A 25,581-nucleotide genomic window follows, 5' to 3' on the forward strand; every position below is an offset into this window, starting at 1 on the left:
AGAGTGCAGATGAGCTCTCTTTATCAGCTCCATCTCCATGTGGGGACATGAGATAAGCCTCATACAAGGATGGTAAAAACATCAAAACATCCGGGCATCCCCTGGGCAACGTCCTTGCAGATGGCCAATTCTCTTACACCAGAAGCAACTTGCAGTTTCTCAAGTCGCTCCTGACATGAAAAAAAAAATCTGAAAGGTAGAGAATGGATGTGTATTTCATTGGTTGTAGTCTTAAGAGATAGATATCAATCATGTTAAATCTGCTGAAGCATTCAGGTTCTTTCAACTTCCATCACCCACGTGAACCCAACTGGAGTAAAAACAGTTTTTTTTTTGTCTGCTTACATATTAGTGTCAGTTGACAGGGGCAATTTCAATTTACCAAGTCCAAGAATCCCATCCAGGTCTTCTTCTAATTTTAGTGGAGCTGTCCAAGTTGCCCAGTTTAGCCTCCAAATAATTTGAGCACCTTAGATAGCAATGATAAAATCTGACAAAAACTTAGAATACCTTCACTAACCTATTGGTAAAGTATCCAGTACCCACCACTGTTCTTTGACTTGTATGTTTTTTTTTAAAGGACAGGGTGGTATCTTTGGCACAAGGATATATACTGTATACAATGATTAGATAAAGGATGCGGAAGGAAGCAGTTAGGTGGTGGCAATCACTAGACAACAAACTCAGGGCATTCTCTTCTGATGGTGCTTCATAAAGCTTCTCACTCTAGACCAGGGGTCCCCAAACCTTTTAAGCTGAGAGCCGGTTCACAGTCCCTCATACTGTTGGGGGGATGGACTATAGTTTGGGGGAAAAAAACATGAATGCATATTATGCGCACTGCACACATCTTATTTGTAGTGTAAAAACAATGAAAGAATACAAAATTTTAAATGAATAAAAAATTTAACCACCACAAACCTACCAGAATTTCAATGGGAAGTGAGGACCTGCTTTCGTTGATGAGATAGTCAAGTGATTAGGATTGTTGCTGTTATGTGTCTGCAAGCTGTTTCAGAGTTTTCTTCTCAATATTTATTCAAATGAGATATGCCTTTGTCTTCATTTGAGCCTGAGAGAGTGTGACTTGATTAAAGTCACCCTCCCTCCTTTCCTTTTCCTCCCTCCCTCCCTTCTGTCTTCCTCCCTTATTCCCTTATTCCTTCCTTCCTTCTTTCCTTTCTTCCTCCCTCCCTCCCTCCCTCCCTTTTATCTCTCCTTTCCTTCCATGCTTGCCTTTTCCTTCCTTCCTTCCTTCCTTCCTTCCTTCCTTCCTTCCTTCCTTCCTTCCTTTCTTCCTTCCCTCCCTCCCTCCCTCCCTCCCTCCCTCCCTCCCTCCCTCCCTCCCTCCTTCCTTCCTTCCTTCCTTCCTTCCTTCCTTCCTTCCTTCCTTCCTTCCTGTCACCCTCCTCATTTCTTTCTTCCTGCCATCTTTGCCTCCTCCCTTCTATGGTGGTGTGTGCGATATGGGTAAGAATAATATCTTATGAAGAAGGTAGAGGCCTTGCCTTCCAAAGCAAACAATGTTTCAGTACTACACTTCATCCAAAAAGTTCATGTAGAAAGTAAATACGTATTGGTTTTTATTCTCACAGTTGCTTTGTGGCTTGATAGATCATAACTGACCCAAGGTTTCAAGGGGATTTGAATCTGAGTTTTCTCAGTGATGGCAATGGGGAAACTTCCCAGGCTCTCCTTTCCATCATTTTTAGGGCATCAGTCTTAAGAAACCACTTTTTCTGGGATCATTTCTCCTCATATCCTTTAATTAGATCCGGGTTAAGGCATCAGACTTAAGAAACCACCCTTTATGGCATTGTTTCCACATATATTCTTCAATAACACCTGGGTTTAAGGCATCAGACTTAAGAAACCATCTCATTTGGCATTGTTTCTCCTCCGCTCCTTCAATAAGACCTGGGTTTAAGGCATCAGACTTAAGAAACCACCCTTTCTGGGATCTTTTCTCCTTAGAACCTTCAATAACACTTGGGTTTAAAGCACCAGACTGAAGAAACCACCTTTTATGGCATCATTTCTACTCTACACCCTTTCAGTGAAGCTGAGTGAAGGCACCATTTTTAAACACTTATTTCAGTGGGAGCCACATCATCAAAAGGAGCATTAGCTATTCTTAAAAAATTATATAAATTACCTCCTCATTTTATGGTGGCTTTAGAAATGGCAAAATACCTCTACCCCACATTTGAAGCTTGCTTTGTGTGAAGGCACTATTAGTGGCAGTTTGTTAAGTGTGTAGAAAGTAAATACTTATTGGTTTTTGAGTCAAAAAACAAGGCAAGCCATGCAGAAGAGCTGTGATTGGCACTAAGAATTTAGATCTAGTGGACTGGAGCACAAATTTGCCTTTCTCGGAAGCCTGCTCTGCTCGCAACAGAAAAATTGAGGCCCAGCTTGGCTAAAAGATACATCATGGCTTTCCTCTGCTCTGATTGGCTCAACAGACAGGGCTCACAAGGAAACCCCATGAGGGCATGCATCTACTTCTCTACACTCCACGCGTAGCTGAAAGAAACAGAAAGTAGCCATAGTTGGCAGCTGTGTGGTCTGTTGTGGTCGAAAAAAATAGTGGCAGCATCCATGCCATTACGGCTGGCCAAAAAAGCCAAACCAGCTGGAGCCCATTTTAAAAAACGGATCTGTGCACAGCCCTACTAAACAGTAGTGACTTGGTAATAACACTTTCCTATATTTTTGTAAAAAATACAGGCATTCTTGATGTATGAATTCTAACCATTGGATGAATTCATTTCTTAAGTTTTGCTTCTCTTTCCCATTTGGTTTACCATTTCTTTTCCCTAGCATTAAACCCACAGAAAATCTAGTAATATAATATTTTTTTCATCTCATCAGTGCTTTAATCTTTTATAGAAACAGGATGATATTTGATCCAGCATACCTATCCCTTGTACAACCTCCATTGCATTCTCAAGCCACATAAATAAGAGCAGTCAAAAGCTACACCTGGTATTTCTATCCCTTTCCTTAACTGTACTTTTAGTTTTGTGAAGCACAGGTGGCACAACATATAAAGAGTGAAAACACTAATATATTCTGAGTAGCCATTTCGATTAATTGACCAACTGCTCTTCTTCTCCAGCCTTTTCACACCACACAGTTATAGTGTTATGATTCTACTAAAGATGCCACCATTACTATGTAATCCTGGGATTTGCAGTTTAGAGTGGGGTATTTATAATTCTAGAGAGCTCTATGCTTCACTAAACCGCTAATTCCACAATTCCATAGGATGTCACCATGGCAATTAAAGTGGGATCACAGCACTATACTCTGCAGCATAAAGGGAACATTGCAAGAACTGTAAAAGATGAAAGGGCATAATCTCAAACTAACTTAAAAAAAATTGTGTTGTCGAAGGCTTTCATGGCCAGAATCACAGGGTTGTTGTATGTCTTTCGGGCTGTGTGGCCATGTTCCAGAAGCATTCTCTCCTGACGTTTCGCCCACATCTATGGCAGGCATCCTCAGAGGTTGTGAGGTATACCTCACAACCTCTGAGGATGCCTGCCATAGATGTGGGCGAAACGTCAGGAGAGAATGCTTCTGGAACATGGCCACACAGCCCGAAAGACACACAACAACCCCTTAAAAAAAATTGCCAGCCTTCTGTTTTGGAATCATATAAAGCTTGACGTCTTCAGCAATACAATTATAGAATCATCATAGGCAATTCACTGCGTTATCTCATCCATATACCAAGGAGGTTCAGGTGATGGGCATGGCTTCATTCTCTTGCATCCTAACAACATGCCAGTGAGGTAGGTTAGACACAGAGATACTGAACAACTCATGAAGACCTAACAAGGTTCATGGAGCAACATGGGCATTTAGGGGAAGAGGGGTGATCAGAATCCAGCAAATGTCACCAATATAAATCAGATAGACTTTGTGTTGTATAGGATTGATGAAGAAAAACATGTTCTTCAGACAACCATAGTCTTGCTCCTCTAAGCTGTGCAGAGTCATCTTCTATGTAAAATTGGCACTGATGTGTCTCCGCGTTTTCAGTGACAGAGGGGAGAGACTATATGGAGGGAGGCAATCCAGGAGCAGATAAGGTTTTGAGAACACCATGGGGTCCATGTTCAGAGGACTACATGGCTGTATATTTGGTAGGCAGGCAGATATAGAATATCTTTGTTCTGGTGGATAATGCCATGTGTGGACACCCATTCCAAAAATATTGCTGGACATCAGACAAGGACCCTGTTATAAAGTGAAAGAGGCAGAATCAACATGATTGCAGGTCTTTTGTTTAATCCAGTTTTAACATAATACTTTTTATTAAAATTTACATATAATGAAACTGCTTCAAACCCACATAAAATGACTAACAGAGTCTAATTTTAATGTAATTTTTGACTAACACAGGACTTGTCTTGTCAATTTCCTCAAGCCTTTAGCAATAAGGAAGCCACAAATTTCAGAGACTATCTTTAAATTGAGTCTTTAAAATATAGTGACAGGCAATCAGTAAGGCACAAAAGGATTCCTTTTCTCCCAATGATTGCAAATATCTGAAGATGGGGGACAGAAAATGTCTTTGCCAACTAAATAGCTCTTTCAGTTTTAGATCGTGCAGAAAATGTAAAACCAGCATTAAACCAAGTCAGGACTAGAATGAAAAAAGATTTCTGACCAGATTTTCAGGTTCTGGCTCATATTTACTCTTGTTTCTACTGCTATGTATTAAATGTTAATCCATGCAGAATTTTGGGAAGCAAAAAATTCATACAGAAAGATGTGGATAATGGGATACAGAAAGAAGTATATGTGCATTTTGTATTCTTCTGGGAATCACCATTATATCAGGATCGCACTAGGTTGCAATACATATAATTTTGGTTGTTGGGGTGGGGAGTGGGGAGGCCGAATGCTACAAACGCTGCCTTATATTACGAATCATCCTCTTCTGTCTTCCATCTGCCACCACATTAGATCCACAAATTGGCAGAAGGAGTGCAGGATGAACCAGCATTTAAGAGGGTCAGCTTTCATGCCAATGAAGAAGCAGTGAATTTTCTCCTAGGTCTAGTCTGAACTTCAAAAATGTAACCTAAAGTGTTGAAATCTAGCATCCATATAGGTTCAGAGTAAGCCCAAGGGTGGATTATCTACCCCACTAACATGGCAGCCACGTTTCCATTGTTGCGTGAATTTGTTATACTCCTATCATTTAATACATATGCATACAACTCATGGGGCTGCAAACTACACAGGAAACCCAAGTACCTCAATTTTCTGCATTTCCTCTCAAAATAATGACAGGAAATGCATCTTGTTGGAAGTGTGCGGACATGGGTAAGGTATATTTCCATGCCTTTGAGGTTATTCAAGAATTTTCTTTAAACTGGCCTAAACATTAAAATTTCAGAGAGGCTGGGGGACTGTAGGGTTGCAGCTACCCTGGAGAATTAATGAAGTTTGGTAGGATTTTAATTGCCATGTACCAATGCTATGGAATCTTGGAAGTTGTAGTTTTGTGAGGTGTTATTATGATGGTGTTATCTCCTGTTACATTAGAAAGCAAATTGCATCATTTCTCAGATCCCATCATACATTGTTCTTTCTTGTCTTAACTTCCAAAACCATCTAGTGGACCAGACTAATAACTGGGGCGAGTTACAGGGAGAGATCCACTCCCTTGTTCAAGGAGCTCCACTGGCTGCCGTTTATTTTCCGGTCCCAATTCAAGGTGCAGACCATCATTTATAAAGCCCTAAACGGTTTGGGACCCACCTACCTTCGTGACCGTATCTCCTATCATAAACCTGCCCGATCCCTTCGATCGTCAGGGGAGGCTCTCCTGTCACCACTGCCAATATCTCAGGCCCGCCTTGTGGGAACAAGGGAGAGAGCCTTCTCTGCTGTGGCCCCCCGATTGTGGAACTCACTGCCCGGTGAGATTAGGCAAGCCCCCACACTAGCAGCCTTTAAGAAAGACCTGAAAACATGGCTCTTCCGTTGTGCCTTTGGAGAGTAATCACTACATACATCCCTTTTGCTGCTCTCCTTCAATATTTGTCCTCCAGATCGCACCGCCACTTTATGATCCTGTCCTCTGTGGTTTTTACTCCTACTTCCTTTCTCACCTCGAGTTTTAATCTAGTGTTCATGTGGCCCGCCCTTGGTTTTATTGTTCTTTGATCTTGTTTAATGTAGTGTATATTTTCTTTTATTGTGTTGTTTAATGTGCTATGATTTGTTGTTCTATTATATTTTGTTATATTGTATTGTTCTGGGCATGGCCCCATGTAAGCCGCCCCGAGTCCCCATTGGGGAGATGGTGGCGGGGTATAAATAAAGATTATTATTATTATTATTATTATTATTATTATTATTATTATTATCTATTTCCAGATTATCACATGAGCGAGCTTGGGGGATACTTGACTTTTCTCTCCAATCCCATTGCTCCTGAGTAGACCCAAGGCACTGGTCTTAAGATAGACACCACTTTGGGGATACTAGACTGTCCCCTCCAATCCTGCTACTCGTGAGGAGACAGGAAGCATTGTTCTTAAGACAGCTCCCCCTTCCTCTGGGCTCCTCTCCTTCCTCCCAGTTTTATTGCTCTCAATCACAGAAGAAAAGTTAAAAGGCTAGCAGCAGTGTAATTTTGAAAGCTAAGATTATTATGAAGGAGAAATGACAGGAAAAACAAAGTGGCGATATATTGAAATTTCAATATTTTTAATGACTAAATTTATTTTTTAAAATTTCCATGCCAAGCTCACAAAGCAGGATTTTGGGAGAGAAATGTCAATGCTTGGTAGGAGACCGTCCATAGGAATGCCCATTACTCCACGTCACTGAAATGATTCATCATGGGCAAATCTGACAGATGCCATCCAATGTGTTTTTCACCATTTTCTCCAGTTTTATAGTGATTCCTGAGCTCAGAAATGATTTCTGCTCATCTTTTCCCTCCACTTTCTTAATGCTTTGAAAACACTTCCCCAATGAAGCACGATGGATGCAAGGGGAAATTTCCTTGCGTCGTGTGATGTACTTTGTTTCCTTAATGTTTTACTGCGTGGGATAAAATCCTTAGTGCTATAGTTGTGTGGTGTGAAAGGGTTCCCTCCAGGCAGTGTGATACTTACTGTCGTATCCGGGTTTGGAGCAGGAACGTAATTAACTTCAGTTAGATGTTGCAGTCCACCAAAATTGCCAAACCTTTCATGCTTCCTCCACTTTGCCCTTTGGTTCTGGAACCAGATCTATGTATGGGGGAGGGGGGTGGAGGAATTATTAGTTTGAGCCAGTGCTAATTTCTTTAAAGTAAATAACTAAATGATATTAGGAGAAATACTAAGGACACCACACACAATAAAATGAGTGTTTCTACACATTTAGGTATCAGCAACCCACTGAGCCCATCACATGATGCAAACCTCAACTGTGGGTTCCAGGTATTGCACCATTTTTTTTTCACAATTCCTAAGTTGTTTGGCAATTGACTAATGTTTCAATTCCCCACAAAGAGACACATAAAAGTGCCCAGTTTAACATGTGATGCCTGTTTGTAAATAAAATGATTACATCAGGAGGGAAGGAGCTGAGATGGGTAGTATAGAATAGTCATGTGCATTCAGGACCTTGCTCTGTTTTGTGTCCCAGCTTTTGGTGAGACCCTGATCCATTTTCGTCTGACCTCCCAAAATCTAAAGCCTGCACCACGCGCCCGGGCCTACGGGTGCAGGCTTTAGACCTACGCACCCTGCCAAGCCCGGATGCAGGCTTTAGTCCTATGCTCATAAGCTCAAAGCACCCATAGGCTCAAAGCTCCGGCCTACGTGTGCAGGCTTTGGGCCATGCCTAGCCGGGCCTCGCAGGGTCTACAGCCGATTGCTTCTTACTTGGCAATCAGCAATCAGCTGCAAGACACATCCAATTGCCGAGTTATGACCGCTTCTTCCTCGGCAAGATGCTGTGGGCCCTGCAAGGCTTGGATAGGCCAAAGCCTGCACCTGGTCCTCACAGGGCCTACAGCTGATTGATGCAAAAGGCAGGCTTGGAGCTGATACCTGATCCCCCTCGCCTTTTGTTTTGAGTTAATTTTTGTTTCATTGGTGGCCTTTCCATTTCGTGCCACCCGAATGGACGATACGAAATGGAAATACAAATGAAACAAATTGGACAATTACCACACACATCTCTAGTATAGAATCCTTTCTTCTGCCATAACCTTTAGAACCGATGAGGTAATTTATATCTTTTTTAACAATGGCTAATGTTCCTTCAGGCTGTGTGGCTCCCACTGAAATAAGTGTTTTAAAAACGGTGCCTTGACTCAGCTTCATTCGAAGGGTATTGAGGGCAAACAAGCCCTCCTTAAGACTGAAGCCTTAGCTCTTCTGTAGTTGAAGGATTTTGAGGGAAGACAATGGGGGAGGAGACAATGGGAGGAAACATATGTCTCTTGTGTGATGGCAAATCAAATGGATGAATCTTAAAAAAAGTGAAGAAAAGGATTAGGTGTGATGGGGGTAGGAAAATCTTCTGCTTAATTTCAAAATGGGGAGTGGTGAAATTTAAGGGAAAGCCAACAGTCTCAAATGTTTTACTTATCCTGTGGGATGAAGTCCTAAAACATGAAATCAAATTATTTATTGCTATAGTAAAATGATTTCATACTCTTTATCACTACTCCATGCTTAAAACCAACTGAGGCCCCTTCCACGCTGCCTCTATATCCCAGAATCTTATCCCAGATTATTTGATTATCCTAGATTATCTGGTAGTGGAGACTCATACAATCCAGTTTAAAGCAGATAATCTGGGATCAATCCTGGAATATAGGGAGTGTAGAAGGAGGCTGAGTGAACTTTGACAAGTGATTCTCTCTCAGCCTCAGAGGAAAGCACAGGTAAACCCTTCTGAATCAATCTGGCCAAGAAAAAATTGTTATAGTTACTTAGGGTTTCCATAAACAACTTGAAGGCATTCAAAGGCACAATAACAACAAATCTGCCCTGCATCTTGTGTTGGGAGAAAGGTGGGGTACAAATTAAATTAAATTAAGCACATACTATTTTTGATGATAAAAAGCTAAACTGATTTAAATGTTGGAGGTTGTCAAACAGGAAGCTTTGAGGGAGCAATGATGAATGTAAGCATACCAACATAAGCATGTGCAAAAAAAAAATGCCACTTCTGAAATGGTCAGAATTGAAGTGAAGGGAGTAAGACCTTTCTGAATTACAAAACCCATGATCCTACAACCACTGTGTTTAAAAGCCATGCTGGCTGGAAGGCTTTGGGATCTGAGTTTCCAAATAGCAATTTATCCAGTATTTGGAAAAGGCTATTATTTGATTTAACAATTGAAGTAGGGCTGAGAGGTTGGAGTTTTTGTTTTGCTGTGTTTTAAATCTGAGGTGCATCTAAGGATTCATGGTTCAGTTGCCACAGAAATATATTTCTTTGTTGTTCTGATGGGGGCTGCTTCAAAGAACTGCCTCTGGGGAAATGAGGGTTGTTCTGCCAATTTGCCAATTTTCTGATTCAGCCTGATGGCAGCTGGCCTGAGTGTGCCCATCTCTACTTAGAAGTGGAGTTGTTTGGTGCTCTCCCTCCCAAAAGATTAGTTTGATCTAGTATACAGTTTTACAACTGAATCAAAGCTTCTCACTCCAAGAAAATGAGCTGAACTGCAAATGCATGACATTGAAACTGTTTACTGGAAAGTCAATTTTTGTCAAAGAAATGTATTTTTGATACAACTGGGATAATAGCAAAAATAGTCATTGCTGCAATGTAACTGTTGTGTATTTAGATTGCAGAGATAATTGCATCAGGAACAACAAAACCTTTTCTTAGATTTTGTCATCAAAAATTTTCATATACTGAGAACTGGCAGTATTCTCCAGAGAAAGCAGAAAGAAATATATTACACTGCACTATAATAAATGCAGTAATCAGGCTGTTTTCCTTGACAAGACTATGAGTAAAAACAACTGATCAGCTAACTTTCAGATGGGCTCATCTGACATCAAAAGGAACCAAAACTTACTTGGACCCTGGTTTCTGGAAGATTGATCTTTGCTGCCAATTGATTGCGGGTGTTGACATCTGGATAGTGTGTCACTTGGAAGATTTGCTCTAGTTCCTGGAGTTGATCTGCTGTAAACGTGGTCCTGATCCTACGTTTCCCTTTTTTGTTATCTGCGCAAACAGGAAAAAGGTGCATTTCTTAAAGAGTATGTCTGGAGAGTATGCCAATGGCCATACAATGGATTCTTGGAGTGGCAGGCTGAAGATGTAATTTGCATTAAGATCTGAAAACAATGAATTCATGCCTCATCCTAGAGATTACTTTATTTGCACATGCTTCTTGGTTACAGTTAGATGGAATGGCTTCCGTATATCTCTGATGGCCCCTGAGGATCTGAATTTGGGTTCAGTCAAGGGAGAGAAGTAGTAGTGACTTCCCTAATGTACAGGTCAGTAGCTGGTAGAAGGTGGCAATTTGCTGGTGCTAAAGGTGGTTCTTTGTCCTCTCCTTTCCCTCAATGCACGACCAGTGAAACAGATGAAGTCCTTACAGTGGAGATGGCATCTAGTGGTGAAGTAGAAGAAAAATCTTTGCACCCAAGTCTGCTCTCATCTGACAAATCTGTTTTAAAATGTATTTTGTGATAGTCTATGAAATGAGATGCTCTGGGTCTCCCCCCCCCTTTTCTCTCAAGCATGAATGCTCTCTTCATGTGAAACTTCACACCTACAATGATGCAAACTTTATCAGAGTCTGACAATGTTTGTGTTAGCTAGCCCTCAGACTTACTGTCTGGAGAATATGTTGGCCCCTGAGATTGAAAAGCCTATGGTGTGATGTCTCCCTGAAGACTGCAAACAGCATTGTTGGTGTTATGGTAACCTTCATCTTTCTGCCTCTTACTATTTGGCCTGGCAAACATATTTCTGATTTGCAGGGTTGCATGGGGACAAGAACAATGCGTGCAGTTTGGATGCCTGCTGAGAACAAACATTGTTGCTGTTTTTATTTATTTCAAACTGGAACTCATCAGATTAAAAGAATAAAATAACCTGCGGTCAGCTGTGGGCCAACAGAGACTGTGTGGACAGCCTTTGATTTCAGCTCCAAAATGAAATTGCTGCTGATATTCTTCTAGGGAGCTAATCAAGAACTTGCCAGTAGGAAAGTGAGATGATGCATTTTTGATTAAACTTAATCAGTAATTCTGTTTATGTTTCCCAAAAAAACTGAGAGAGAAAGATGCAGGGTGTAGGGGAACAGGAAAAAAGTGACAAATCTGTGTTTGTGTTCTCTCCCTCAAGGTGATTTCCCCCCCTTTGGCTACAGCTCTGAATATTAGTACATGCCTCTGGGACTCCATCTTAAGAGAGTCCACAGCAAACAAGAGTACTCAAAGCTACAGTCTAATAAAGAATGTGGGGGAGGGGAAAATAAAAGGCTAGTAAATGTTATGTGTAATGCTGGATTTGCAAATTTGTTTTCTGTATCCCTGGAGAAATAAGGCTACATTGCTTTTTAAAAATTTCCATATGCATACGATGCTCATAAAAGAGGAAGACCACATTTCAGAGGGAGAGACTGAGGAGCTCATCACATTGATGAGCCTCAGCAGAGCGATTAGCCAGCCTCTGTGGCAAATCCACAGGGCAGTGGGGTAATCCTGGCACCCCACACCCCGCCTCGCCCACAGTGATGCTTCCCCATCACACCTTCTGCACGAAGTGTCGTGGGATGCTTGCACCACAGTTGGTTGATGGAGCCTCACTGGAAGTTAGCGTTACATCATGTGAAGGGCAGCGTGGTGCTCCACCAATCAGCTATGCTGCAAGCACCCTACGGCGCTTGCAGCCCCTGTGTAACAAAGTCGTCAGTCAAAGAAGTCACAACACTGAGTTTGCAAGACCTGAGCAGGGCTGTTGATAACAAAACTATTTGGATGTCTTTCAGTTATAGGGCCAATAAGTACAGATTTAATGGTGCTAACAAAAACAAAAAAGGCTGAAGGGCAATAATTACAAGTCACTATTTTGCTTTCTTTTGTGATAAATTACTTGTAAGCAATTATGACTGGAGCTAATGGGGGAAAGGAAAGGAAGGGAACAAAGTGTGTGGATGCAGATACAGAACAGGGACACAGGGGATTGCCTTGGAGCTACCATTGCTTTTTCTCCATTTAATGATTATATCTCCTCTTGGCAATAACCTATACTGATACTGACAGCCTGCATGGACTATCAGTGATTGTATTGTGGATTATCTCCTTCCTAAGCAGGTGTTTTGAGGATGATTGCAACTTTAGATCAGGCAGCTAAGCCACTACAAATTGAGATTTCTGGAAGGGCCATCTCTCCCTCTGGCTGTGTATTGCACTTTGGTGTAATGGTGAAAATTTCTAAAATGATGGCCCTCCCATGAATGTGTAGCCCTGTCTACCCATTAAATACACACAGAGAGATATGTTGGCATGTCACACTTCAGTGAAGCAAACCAAACTGATTTGTGTACGTAAGGAGATGAGTTTTCTCTAGGATTCCTTGTCCGAGCTAAAGAGCTTGCTTATCCATTTAAAAGACCTTGCAGAGAGACGGAGAGGTGGGAGAGTGGTGCCGTGGTTAATTTTTATTAGAGGAGCTTTTCACCCTTTATTAAAAGGGACTAGCATAGTGGGAGAGAATGGCTCTAATTGGGTACATACAAATTGCTCAGGGTAAAGCCTTCTGCTACCGAAGCACAGCATTTAGCATCCTGCTGCTATCTGTTAAGGCATTGCAGAAATGGAGCAGCAGGATGTTGGGATGTTTAAAGGCTCCATTTCATTTCTCTCCATCTCGAAGTTTCAGAAAAAAAGCTGCCACCACCCAGATGCCAATCACAATTGCTTAATTATTGGAGAAGACAGCTGGAAAGAAGAACAAGCAGAAGACCTCAGGCACTATGACTGGAAAAGCTTTGAATATTTTTTTTAAATAGGATATTTCAAAAGGGATCACAACAAGGTCTGGGGACATGTTCTCTTTTTCTGTTTCCACTCCTTTTGTGAAGAAAAAAGTGATTTGCTTACATCTGTTAAAAAGGATCTTGCTGAGTTGCCAGTGCTTGATGGAAGAAAATATCTTTGGAGGTCAAAAATAAATGGAATCATATTCTGACCAGTGTTTGTTGGAAAATGATATTTGCTAGAACTGATTTTATGCATATGTATATATCCCCTCTAGATCAGGGCACACATTAAACTTTCCCAGTGCAACCCCTTTCTGCCTGAGAAATTTTTATGCAACATTATTTACATAGATATTTAAACTAGATATCAAAATCAAATATTTACTTATAATAATTCAGCATTTGCAAGGCTTACTAAACAGGTTGATTTCCCTTTTTATGAAATAGAGCTGAAGCATTTTTTTTGAAGAGTCCACTGTAGACATTGCACATTGCTGCTAACAGATTCATGTAAATGTCTAAAATATCCACTAGGTTTCTTTTCGACAATTTTTTTGGCAACCCCAACATTGAGCTTATTTGGGGTCAGGATCCAGAGTTTAAAAAGCAGTGCTCTAGACTAATGTCATATATGTGGCCAGTGGACATTGCTAGCAGGCACAATCCACTTTCATCTCAAATCTTCCAGATTCCTATTCCAGCTCCAAGCTTTCCAGAGGCATCAAGCTGTTTGCTATTAATATTATGCACTGAACTATATAGACTTTTGAAGAGATCCAACACAATGCTTCTTGTATTTAATGATATATTTTAAGCTAGAGAATACTAGCTGTTGTTGTTGTTGTTGTTGTTGTTATGCCTTGAAATTATTCGTGACTTCTGGTTATCCTAAAATGAGCCCATCACAAGTTTTTCTTGACAGAATTTGTTCAAAATGAGTTTACCTTTGCCTACCTCTGAAACCAAGAAAGTGTAATTTGCCCAATGTTGGTTTCTATGACTGAACAGTGATTTGAACCCTGGTCTCCCAGAGTCCTAGTTCAACATTCAAACCACAAGCACACTGGTTCTAACTATAGAAGACACTTGCTTATATAGGGAATTCACTACCACTTCTACATGATGTTTTGAGGGGCAACAACTTGGACTGCTTTCAAGGTGGTTTAGGCAAACTGGTGGAGGATGAGGCTACCCATGGGTGCCGTTCACAATGGCTGTATATGGACATTAGAAGCAGAGGGTATATCCCTCTGAACACTAGTTGCGGGGAATAGGAGTGGGAGGTTGTTATTGCACTAATGTTCTGGTTGTAGATCTGTATGCATCAATTATCATGTGTAGAATAGCATGCTGGAGTAGACATCCCTTTAATCTTTTCCAGCAGAGCTCTTCTTAAGCTCTTTATATTGCTACATTTCTCTATTTTCAAGTGACCTGCTGTTATCTGTGATTATTTGTGCCCACAAAGCTCTTCACATTAATCAGGAATAGTTTGCCTATTAACACTTCTGTCTCATGACCTCATCAGATGGTCTGCCAGAATCCCACACATTGTGGTGAATCCAGGGGGGCATGGGGAACCTGTCGCTGAGTCTCCATTCCACAGGGGGAAGCATTGGCCACCTGGCTTTCCCCAACTGACTTCTATTCAACACGGGAAGCCTCCCATGTTGTCACCAGTTCAACTATACTTTTAAGGCCGAGCCTCACTGGAAGTTGCTCTACATCATGGGATGGGAGCTGGTTGGCTCCATCATAAAAGCATAGGCGAACTGGCACATGCTGCCGAAAAGGACCTCATGTGATGAGATTGTCAGGCTTTCTTTATCTTCAAATCTGTCATTACCTTGCTATACCTAGCCTCTGCTTTCTACTGACATAAGATAAAACTCTTTTCAAAAACAATAAATAAAAAGGTATCCCCCTTCCCAATTTTTAGTCTAGGAATAATGAGGGAAGGAGGTAGAATCCTTAGGCTGTAATGTTATGTTCTTAGATCAGTTTGGAAAAGGCCAATAAAACCACAAAAGATATTAGAAAGGAAATGGTCTATAATGTTATTAATTTATAAAACAATCCTATAACCCAGGGTCTATTATCTGGAGCTCAACAGCCTTGGCAGTAACATTACCTGACAGCCTTATAAAATGAAATCCATATGTCTGAAGTCCTACAAAATTTAAGAGAAGAGACGCAAACCCGATTAGCATCTGGGACTATTTGTTCTGCCTGGCATGCTTCTGCACAACTCCTGTTCTGCCCTGGTGGCTTATTATTAGGATTGTATGGATTTGTTGTAGAGAAATGCAAAGGCGCTTTTCACTCTGCCTTTATTGGAGGTTTATTTCCCAGAAAGAATTGGTGACATTCACTGGTGATGAGGAAAAAATCCTGTGTTCAGTTATGTGCTAGTTCCATGGGGGTCTTTTTCCTTGGTTATAGATTGGGTTATATTTCATCCAAATGTTTCTGGGTGTCTACATCCTGCATTTCTTGCCATAAAGCTTTCTGGCTATGGGTAACTGTTGTAGCCTTATAACAAGATCCAGCCTTTGTTTCAATTTCCTCTCCAATCAGTACTCTTGGCCAACTCAGGGGTCCGAGGCCCTTTCACACTCTATAATTATAGGCCTATGATTCCACTTTAATTGCTATAGTTTCATGTTGTGGAATTCTGGAATTTTCAGTTTAGGGAGGGGGATTTAGAATTCTCAGCGAGTGAGATCTAGTGCATTACCAAATTATAAATCCCAGAATTTCATAGACTGCTGCCATGGCAATGAAAGTAGAATCACAAGTCTATAATGTGAGTGGGTCATAGCCTATTGGTCAGATATGCCTCTTCAATACCCAAATTAGAATTGAACCAACAATCTTAAATTGAACTTTGCATGCTTTGTAAGTGGAATAGACCAAGCTTGCATAGCTCGGTGTCCTCTGGATGTGTTGGACTCCATACACCACCAACCTGGCCACCACATCCATTAGCAGTGCTGGCTTTAGATGAAAAAGTGTTCAATCCAATGTGTCTGGTTCAGGTTAGGGAAGGCTGGCCTAATATGATTGCTTTTGGAATCTGGGTAAGCATGAATTTGCTTCTTGAGATGCTACCTTTCCTCCCCAAGAGGACATGCTAGTTGGATTCACAATAATGATGCCATCCTTCACAGTGGAATGGACCATTATCTATGTAAAACTCTATGGAAGTTGCCCACATCTTGTATTCTTTCATATGTGGGATGTTTGGAAAGGATGTCCATCTATTTCTCCACAGATTTTGGTGCCTGACTGGTAGACAAATGGATCAGGCGCACAATTTGATTTTAAATGTGGTGTTTTCAACTTAACTATCAAGTTTGAACAGATTATCTTGAATTTCTCTCCTCGCTGCTCCCAAATACACTGTTTGCTTGAAGTTCTGTGCTTTTAAGTGCTGAGCAAGAGGCAGAAATTGAAGCAATATTTATGATTATTACATTTCTTCCTAAAGTCCAGGGGATTTAATAAGTATGATTAACTGGAATGATTATACTATTTTTATAGAGGAGGTACTTAATGTGTAGCAACTATCACTCTCTCACAGCTCTGTACAAGTCTTTAAACAGATCAACTTATTTACTGATGAAACTTAGTATTAATCTTCAAATAAAATTCCTGAGGCTGCTTTCATTTAGGAATGAAACAATAAATAGCAATCAAAATGCTGATAAAGAAATGGTAGTTAAATTTAGTTGTTCCTTTCTAAGGAATTTTGTCTTTCTGGTAGTTTAGGTTTCTCTTGCAGTCTTTTGCAGAGAAATTATTTTGCAGAGGATAAAGAAAAAGTGGAGCAGGAGAAACACAAATGTTAAGAGCAGACAAAAGGGTGGAGAGAGAAAAGGGCTTTGGAGCCAGGGTGACATTTTCTTTGGTAAATTTAGCATTTGACTTCCAGAAATGGTGACATTTTCGCCTGGCACAAGCTGAGGGAAATGTTACTAATCAGTTCAGAAATGGCTTTGAGGTTGGTTTTAAATTGACTTGGCCTTAGAATGGTTCCTTTTGCTTCTGGAAACATTTTGTTTTCATTGTAGAAATTTAGTTGCTATTTCTTGTTTTCCCAGTATTTGTGGCTGGTATCATGCTTAACAATGTTGCCTCCAAGTCAAACCATGTTTTGCTAAATCTTATCTTAAACAGACAGAACACTGGCATTTTTGTTGTTGCGTGCCTTCGTGTTATTTCCAGCTCATTTCCAAACTACTTACTTACTTATTTCCAAGCTAAGGTGAACTGATTGGGTTTTCCTGGCAAAGTGGGTTTTCCGTTGTCCTCTGGGGATGAGTGTGGATTTGAACTCTGGTCTCTTGAGTTACCATAACACCACACTAGCTGATATATTAGCATGCTTTAAAGTAAGGGTATCTATAAACTGCATGCAATGGCCCCGAAGCATACAAAGTTCAATTTTTAAAAAATAACTGGAATGACTCTCTAGTTACTAAGAACACATCTTAACTTGCCTGAAACAGTGATGCTGATCCACAGTAGAGTACTTTGGATCAGTATAGCTGGAGATTACATTGTGCAGCCCCAAACCGGCCTAGCAGCTGGATGGCAGTTGCAGAACTAAATGGTGCCAGAACCGATATAACATCACTTGAAAAGAACCTTTATGTTGCCTCATTGACCTGGCATTTGCATTGTCCATCAGGTACAAAAATTCACTGGTCACCTCTCCAGAGGGGAGAGAAAAAAGGCATTTCTCTTTCCTTTCCCCCTTTTCTTCTCCAATCACCTCATCACTCTAGGTCAGCATTTCTCAACCTGAGGGTTGGTACCCCTGGGGGGGGGGTGTCACGAGGGGGGTGTCAGAGGAGTCGCCAAAGGCCATAAGAAAAAACATATTTCTGAGGGTCATAGGAACCCCATTGGCAGAGAAGGATGACAATCTCTCCGCCTGTCCTTCTCTTCAAGGTCTATTTTCCCCAAACCCCACCAGTGTTCAATTTGGGCATATTGAGTATTCGTGCCAAGTTTGGTCCAGATCCATCTGAGTCCACAGTGCTCTCTGGATGTAGGTGAACTACAACTCCAAAATTCAAGGTCAATGCTCACCAAACCTCAGCAACTACAACTCCCAAATATGAATGTCTATTACCCCCAAACTCCATGAATGTTCAGATTTGGGTATATTGAGTATTCATGCCAAGTTGGGTCCAGATCCATCATTGTTAATGTCCACTGTGCTCTCTGATGTAGGTGAAATACAACTCTAAAACTCCAGGTCAATGCCCACCAAAACTTTCCAGTATTTTTGTTGGTCATGGGAGTTCTGTGTGCCAAGTTTGGTTCAGTTCCATTGTTGGTGGAGTTCAAAATGCTCTTTGATTGTAGGTATACTATAAACCCTAGCAACTACGACTCCCAAATGACAAAATCAATCCCACCAGTATTCAGATTTAGGGGTATTGGGTATTTGTTTCAAATTTGGTCCAGTGAATAAAGATACACCCTGCATATCAGATATTTACATTAAGATTCATAACAGTAGCAAAATTACAGTTATGAAGTAGCAATGAAAATAATTTTATGGTTGGGAGTCATCACAACATGAGGAACTGTATTAAGAGGTCACGGCATTAGGAAGGTTGAGAACCACTGCTCTAGGTATTTTCATTGTGGTGACCAGCACAATTGTTATGCCCAGTTGGCACCACAAATTCCAGATCAACAGGGCAAGGGATGTGCCATCCCTTGTCCCCAGGCTGCCTGAGATTAGGGAAAGCAGGATGGCAGTATAAACAGCTACAGCCACTTCCCAAACAGAGCAGCACAACTACTCACATGAGCCAGAAGTCATGCTTTACTCCAGATAGTGAAGGAAAATTCAGAGCAATCTATGACTTCTGTTAGTTGGTTCAAGGCAGCATTAACACATCCATCTGTGGGTTGTGCAACTGTCACAGAGCTTTCTTTCACAATGAAAGGGTCAATGAAGATGCACCCAAGGTCAGCTTAAGGTCTCCATTATCTTGGCTTAGAGTAGAAACTCAGAATATGAGACAGCCCTTTCTTTATTTTACGACTCGTACAACTGCAAACCATCTAGCGTGTCTCGGCAAAAAGTGGCGTGCAAATGACACCACTAAATAAACAATGAAAGGACAGAGGAAGATGAGGATTGGACTAAATAGTTATTTAAAAGATCCATAGTATGTTAGCTTTTATGGTCTATCTTACACCTCTCTATCACTCTGCCCGCTTGCTTTGGAATTTCAGAGGTCAGATACTTGCTTAGTTTTAGTGATATATATCATGAAAATCTGCTTTTTTCTATTCTCTTTGTTTTTAATTATTTTTTCTTTACTTCTGAGTAAAAATAATCTTCAAAAAGGAATTTCAAAGGATGTGGTAGGAAACGATAACAATCAGTTATCAGATTAAAGAAATATACATTGTTGCATTCAAAATTTTGATGTGATTGTGTTTTAAAGATGGGCTCTAGTGCAATATGTTATTCCCATATAAAATATGTCTGATGCCAAATATGACAGGAATAGGTTTATTTTTGCACATGGCAGATATAGAAAATCTTCCTCTTGTGCCTTGAAGAGTCCTCATACCATTTGTCAGCCTCAAGCTTTTACTTATCTGATGAAATTTCCAGATCTCATGTTTGGTTTCTTAGCAAAAGGAGAAATTTATGGCTTGTTTTGTCAGGACAGAACTGACACCTTCTAAGATAACACAGATCATGTAATTATTGAAACTGACTGGAAAGGGGCTCTTCAGAATTTGAGACAGGGGTCTTTTCTAGCCCTATCAAAGACTGAATCTGGGAACTTTTAAATGCAAGGTATAAATCTTTTCACTGATCTATAATCCTTTCCTAAAGCATTTTGCTGGTATTTGATGCAAGATAAGGGTGGACAGACATCTGATGATCAAGGTCTGCTTTGCAGATTAATGGAATCTTCAGTACATCAACTGGAGCCTACTACAAAAGACATAAGATTTTGAATTTTTAAAGATTCAAAGATGTTTTCTAAGCAGCAATGACAGCTGTTGGCTTTCATAGCATTGCGATTTTTTGTGTGTCAGGAGTGACTTGAGAAACTGCACATTTTTAGTCTACTACCAGAGGCAGTCCAACAGCAAGGCAAATTAAGCTGTCGCTTGTAATGCACATCAACAGGGGGTGCACTCGAAGCTCCCCCATGTAAGCATGGTGCCACCCGTGCCACCGCCGTTGCCCGCCACCACTGGCCCATTGTCCATGCTTTTTTCTGCCTGCCGGCTGCCTCAGAAGCCCTGTGCATGCACACAGGAGTCCCATCGCCCAAAATGGCCGATGGGACTCCTGTGCGCACGCACGGCGGAAGAGAAGGTTGAAAGGGGACATCATGATATGTGAAAGGGTGTTAATAACATGAATATGTCTAGAGGAGAGTTACTAGAATGATCAAGGGTTTGGAGAACAAGCCCTATGAGGAGCGGTTAAAAGAGCTGGGCATGTTTAGCATGCGGAAGAGAAGGTTGAAAGGGGACATCATGATGGTAGCCATGTCTAAATATCTGAAAGGGTGTTAATAACATGAATATGTCTAGAGGAGAGTTACTAGAATGATCAAGGGTTTGGAGAACAAGCCCTATGAGGAGCGGTTAAAAGAGCTGGGCATGTTTAGCATGCGGAAGAGAAGGTTGAAAGGGGACATCATGATGATAGCCATGTCTAAATATCTGAAAGTTAATTTCTTATAGTAGCAGTAAGGTTCAGTAGTTATACAGTATGTAAGATTGCCAAATCCAGTAATTAACCAAGGCCACTGCAAAATGATGAGGATTGTCTATGGATTTATTTCTCTACTTTCTATTGTTGGCGCCTTTTTGGTTGTATTGGTGAAGTCTTCAGATTGACTATGACTTAGGGTAACCATCTTATAAGGGTTTCTTGGTAGGATCTGTTGAGAAGAGGCTGTCTGATGATCTCCTCTGATGATGAGAGAATGTGTTTTGCCCAAAGTCACCCAATGGGTTTACATGGCTGAGTGGGGATTTGAACCCTGATCTCCCACAGTCTGAGGTCAGTGATTCTCCCCTCTTTCTCCCACTACAAGTGTTAATATAACCTAACAAAGTTGTCTTATGAATTAAAATATTGTTGTCAACATCCTTCCTTTTCAAATGGACTTGATGAGAGTGAACAAATTTAAATTCAATCCAGACAAACAGCTGGAAGGCAGATCAGGGAAGAAAGATTCAACCTGTGTTGGATGGAGTTACATTCCCCCTGAAATCTAAGTTTTGTAGCTTGTGTGTGCTTGCATCTGAGCCTGGATGCCCAGGTTTGGGCAGTGGCCAGAAATACATTAGCACAATTAAAACTAGTGCGCCAGCTGCACCCATTCCTTGAGAAGGACTTGATTATCTCCCATTTGGACAGTTGTAGCATACTGTACATAGGACTGCCTTTGGAAACTATTCAGAAACTTCAGTGGGTCTGAAATACTGCTGTTTGCTGTTGACCAGGGCTGGTAACAGTGACAAATCTAGTGCTAATAGAAAATATATTATTGTTGCATTTCCATTCTTTTTCTATCCACTGAGTTTCTGTGAACACTATAACATCTCTACACATTTAAAAAAGTATGATTATCCATGATAACTTAGAACAGATCTTCATTGATTAGAGAAGTACCTGAATTTATTTATTCCATTTATACCCCGCCTTTTTCTACCTCAAAGGGGACTCAAGGTGGCTTATATAGAGGCAATTATTAAAATTCCAAACATTACAGATACAATTAGATTAAATTAAAACATATTAAATGTTTTACAACATTACACTCCATAATTAAAATCACGCCATCCATAATCAAAGTCCAAGCCATTCCATAGTCATTTCATATACAGTAGAGTCTCACTTATCCAAGCTTCACTTATCCAAGCCATTTTTGTAGTCAATGTTTTCAATATATTGTGATATTTTGGTGCTAAATTCGTAAATACAGTAATTACAACATAACATTACTGCGTATAGAACTACTTTTTCTGTCAAATTTGTTGTATAACATGATGTTTTGTTGCTTAATTTGTAAAATCATAACTTAATTTGATGTTTAATAGGCTTTTCCTTAATCCCTCCTTATTATCCAAGATATTCGCTTATCCAAGCTTCTGCCAGCCCTTTTAGCTTGGATAAGTGAGACTCTACTGTATTCTCAAATCTGTTGTTGTACTTCACTATTCACCAAAAGCGTGATCCCACAGCCAAGTTTTTATTTTTTTTCTGAAGGCTAGGAGTGAGGAAGCTGATCTAATATCACTGGGGAGAGAGTTCCACAGCTGATGGGCCGCCACTGAGAAGGGCCTGTCTCTCACTCCCACCAATCATGCCTGTGAAGGAGGTGGGACTGAGAGAATGGCCTCCCCAGATGATCTTAATCGCCAAGATAGTTCATAGGGGGAGATATGTTCAGACAATTATCTCTACCAGTTGTGACAAAAAGTAAACCCCTTTAGGCTCCAGTCATAAAAGTGATCTCAGTGGGATTTCCTTCTAGATCAGCATGGATATAGTAACACTGTAAATAAAGCAATGTTGATTGATCACATATTAAGAATCATTTTGATTACCTACGAGATACCTGTTTTAAGCAGGTAAGAAAGAACAGAACATTTTGGCCCTTTCAAAATAGCAAAACCTAGAGTCAAGAACTATGGACCATAAAGTTTCATAAACCAGAAAACATGGTACCTACTTACCCTTACATATTTTCCCAAGCGGCTCTGATCTCAGAATCTGAGCAGACTCGGTTGGGTTTCTGCAGATCACGGTCTTATGTAGGCAAACCTCAGTGGATGTCTTTTTTAAGATCTCTTCAATGGAAAAAGACAATACTGGCTTCTCTTGCTTGCTACAATCCTTTGAGCTACTCATCTTCATTGCATCAAATTGCATTTCACACTCTTTTACTGTTCATTTTATGCGGGAATATGGTGTTGTTAGTTTTCTTGCAAATGTCTTCAAGAAATTTTTAAAAAGAAAAAAAGTTTCACTTTCACTTTGCCTGTGAGACTATTACAAGAGTCAGAACAATGTTGAATCATAAATCTTGCTAAAATGTTTCATTAAATTGTTACTTGATAATACATGTCTATGTCCAAATTATGACTTTCCTTTTTTAGGTGTTCAATGAGATCTGTCCACAACTCCCTTAAAGTTGTTGCTGGACCAATAGGAATGATGGGACTGAGTAAACAACTCACTAAAATAATATTTTTCATGCTTCTCCAGAAAGTATTTGTAAATCCTGTGCAGAAACAAAGAAGTTTCTTAGACTTATCATCATCTTCCCTACAACTACTTGTACTTCATCTTAATTCTTCTGTAAATTTCAGAAACCTGTAAAAGATCACAAATATTTGTCCTGAAAACAATTTTTAACCAAATGATAACAGGAAAAAAGTAAAATAAAAAGCTGGAATGTGCAGACTCTTCATGCTTCATTTCCTCAATCCGGTTAAGAATCCTAAAGATTACATTTTCTTTCCATTTCAATTTTTTTCCCACCACTAAGGACTTTGAAGGTCAACATTTTCCTTCTTCCAATTTCTGATGCTCCCCTTAAGTTAAATAAAGGTATACTGTAAAAACCAAACCACAATTAATAAAAAAAAACTCGCCTAAGCTTTCCCCTCACCTTTAAATGCTACTTTCTTGGATCCTTTTTTCTTGGCTTGTTTGCCTGCCCAGTTTTTGCTGCCTTTCTTCTGCAATCGTACTGACAGACCGTTCTTTGTTTGTCCAATTAACCTGACAATTGTCAAGCTGATATGCAATCATATGATTCTTTGTAAAGCTCAGGCTGAAATTACTGTGTAACCAGGTGGCAATAAAATGCACCTGATAAGATGAAAGACATTTGTTTTTTTCCAAGAACTGGAGAAGTAGCTGCTCAGGGAAAGAAAGGATGATGGAACACCAACACATTACAGTCAAACAGTGTTGTATTGTAATCTAATGAATACAGTCCCTAGGCATGTTTATCCAGAATTAATTCTTGCTGTGTTTGGTAGACCTTATTGTGTGCAGAATGCATTTTGATAATACAGTTTCATGCATGCCTTTATAATGCAATTTAGGAATCTGCTTTCTATTGAATCAAAATACTGGCACATTTAGCACAGTATTGTCTACACTGAGATGGACAGGTGTCAAGGTCAGGAGTCTACATTGGTTCCCCAGGGGGCCTTGAATGGCTAACTTCTCTATTCATTTTTTCCCATGTATATGGGGCAATTTCAAGCCAGACCGTGTTCTCTAGATGCATCTCCCGGTGGTGCGATGGGTTAAACCCTTTTCTGGCAGGACTGTTGACTGACAGATTGGTGCTTCGAATCAGGGCAGAGCGGGTGAGCTCCCTCTGTCAGCTCCAGATTTCCATGCAGGGACATGAGAGAAGCCTTCCACAGGATGGTAAAACATCAAACATCTGGGTGTCCCCTGGCAATGTCCTTGCAGATGGCCAATTGTCTCACACCAGAAGCGACTTGCAGTTTCTCAAGTTGCTCCTGACATGAACAAAACAAATCTCTATGGTCTTTACATCATTGACCTTTATAGGTCAGCATCAAATAGGGTGGCCAAATGTCTAATTTCATAGAGGCTAGCCTTCTGTTTTAGGGTAGGGAACATTTGAAAGTCAAGATTTTCCTGGATTCCAGTTATTATCAGCCCTTATCAGCCTGGCAATGGTGAAGATGAGGATATTGGTCTAATAGTACAGGCATGAATGTTCTCCACTCTGATTTTGCTGAAAAAAACAAGGGTCCATTCAAAATTATAATGCTATTATTCCTCTTTAATGGCTGTGGTTCCATCCTATGGAATCCTGGGATTTGTAGTTTGGTTAGGCACTTGAACTCTCTGGTGACAAATTCTAAATGCTCTTCCTTAAATGGTCAATCTAAGAATTCAAAAGATCAGAATGATGGCAGTGAAAGTGGAATAATAGTGGCATAATTCTGTAATGTGACTAGGCTCCTTCAGATATAGATACCTTAAGGTTCCCAAACCCTGATCTATCTGAACATTCAAAAGTGTATTCAAAAGAGCTCCCTTTGGCCAGATCTCTCCTGGAATACTGTGTCCAATTCTGGAAACCATAATTCAAGAGAGATATTGACAAGCTTGAAGATGTCCAGAGGAGGGCAACTAAAATGATCAAAGATCTGGAGACCATGAATCCCTACGAGGAGCATCTTAAAGAGCTGGGTCTGTGTAGCCTGCAGAAGAGAAGGTTGAGAGGAGACATGATCAACATGTATATGTGAAAGAATGTCATGAGGAGGAGGGAGGAGGCTTGTTTTCTGCTGCCCTGGAAGCTAGGACTCAGAGAAATGGGTTCAAATTACAGGAAAAGAGATTTCACCTGAACATTACAAAGCACTTCCTGACTGTAAAAGCTGTTCAGCAGTGGAACTCTCTGTCTCAGAATGTGGTTGAAGCTACTTCCTTGGAGGCTTTCAAATGGAGACTAAATGGCCATCTGTTAGGGGTGCTCTGATGGTGTTTTCCTTGCATGGTAGGGAGTTGGACTAGATGGACCATG

General features: G+C 40.5%; 1 protein-coding gene across 1 annotated transcript; it reads right to left on the reverse strand.

Annotated features, from left to right (window-relative positions):
- Positions 1-3,636: 3,636 nt before the first annotated feature.
- isx (intestine specific homeobox) lies at positions 3,637-23,604 on the reverse strand. Its single transcript, XM_062983008.1, has 4 exons — positions 22,733-23,604; positions 10,061-10,212; positions 7,149-7,265; positions 3,637-4,248 (listed from the first exon to the last, which is right to left on the reverse strand). The coding sequence occupies exons 1-4, from the start codon at positions 22,926-22,928 to the stop codon at positions 4,012-4,014; spliced, it is 702 nt and encodes a 233-aa protein (XP_062839078.1). The 5' UTR covers positions 22,929-23,604; the 3' UTR covers positions 3,637-4,011.
- Positions 23,605-25,581: the final 1,977 nt, after the last annotated feature.

This window comes from Anolis carolinensis, chromosome 5 (genome assembly GCF_035594765.1).
Source record: "Anolis carolinensis isolate JA03-04 chromosome 5, rAnoCar3.1.pri, whole genome shotgun sequence".
NCBI lineage: Eukaryota > Metazoa > Chordata > Lepidosauria > Squamata > Dactyloidae > Anolis > Anolis carolinensis.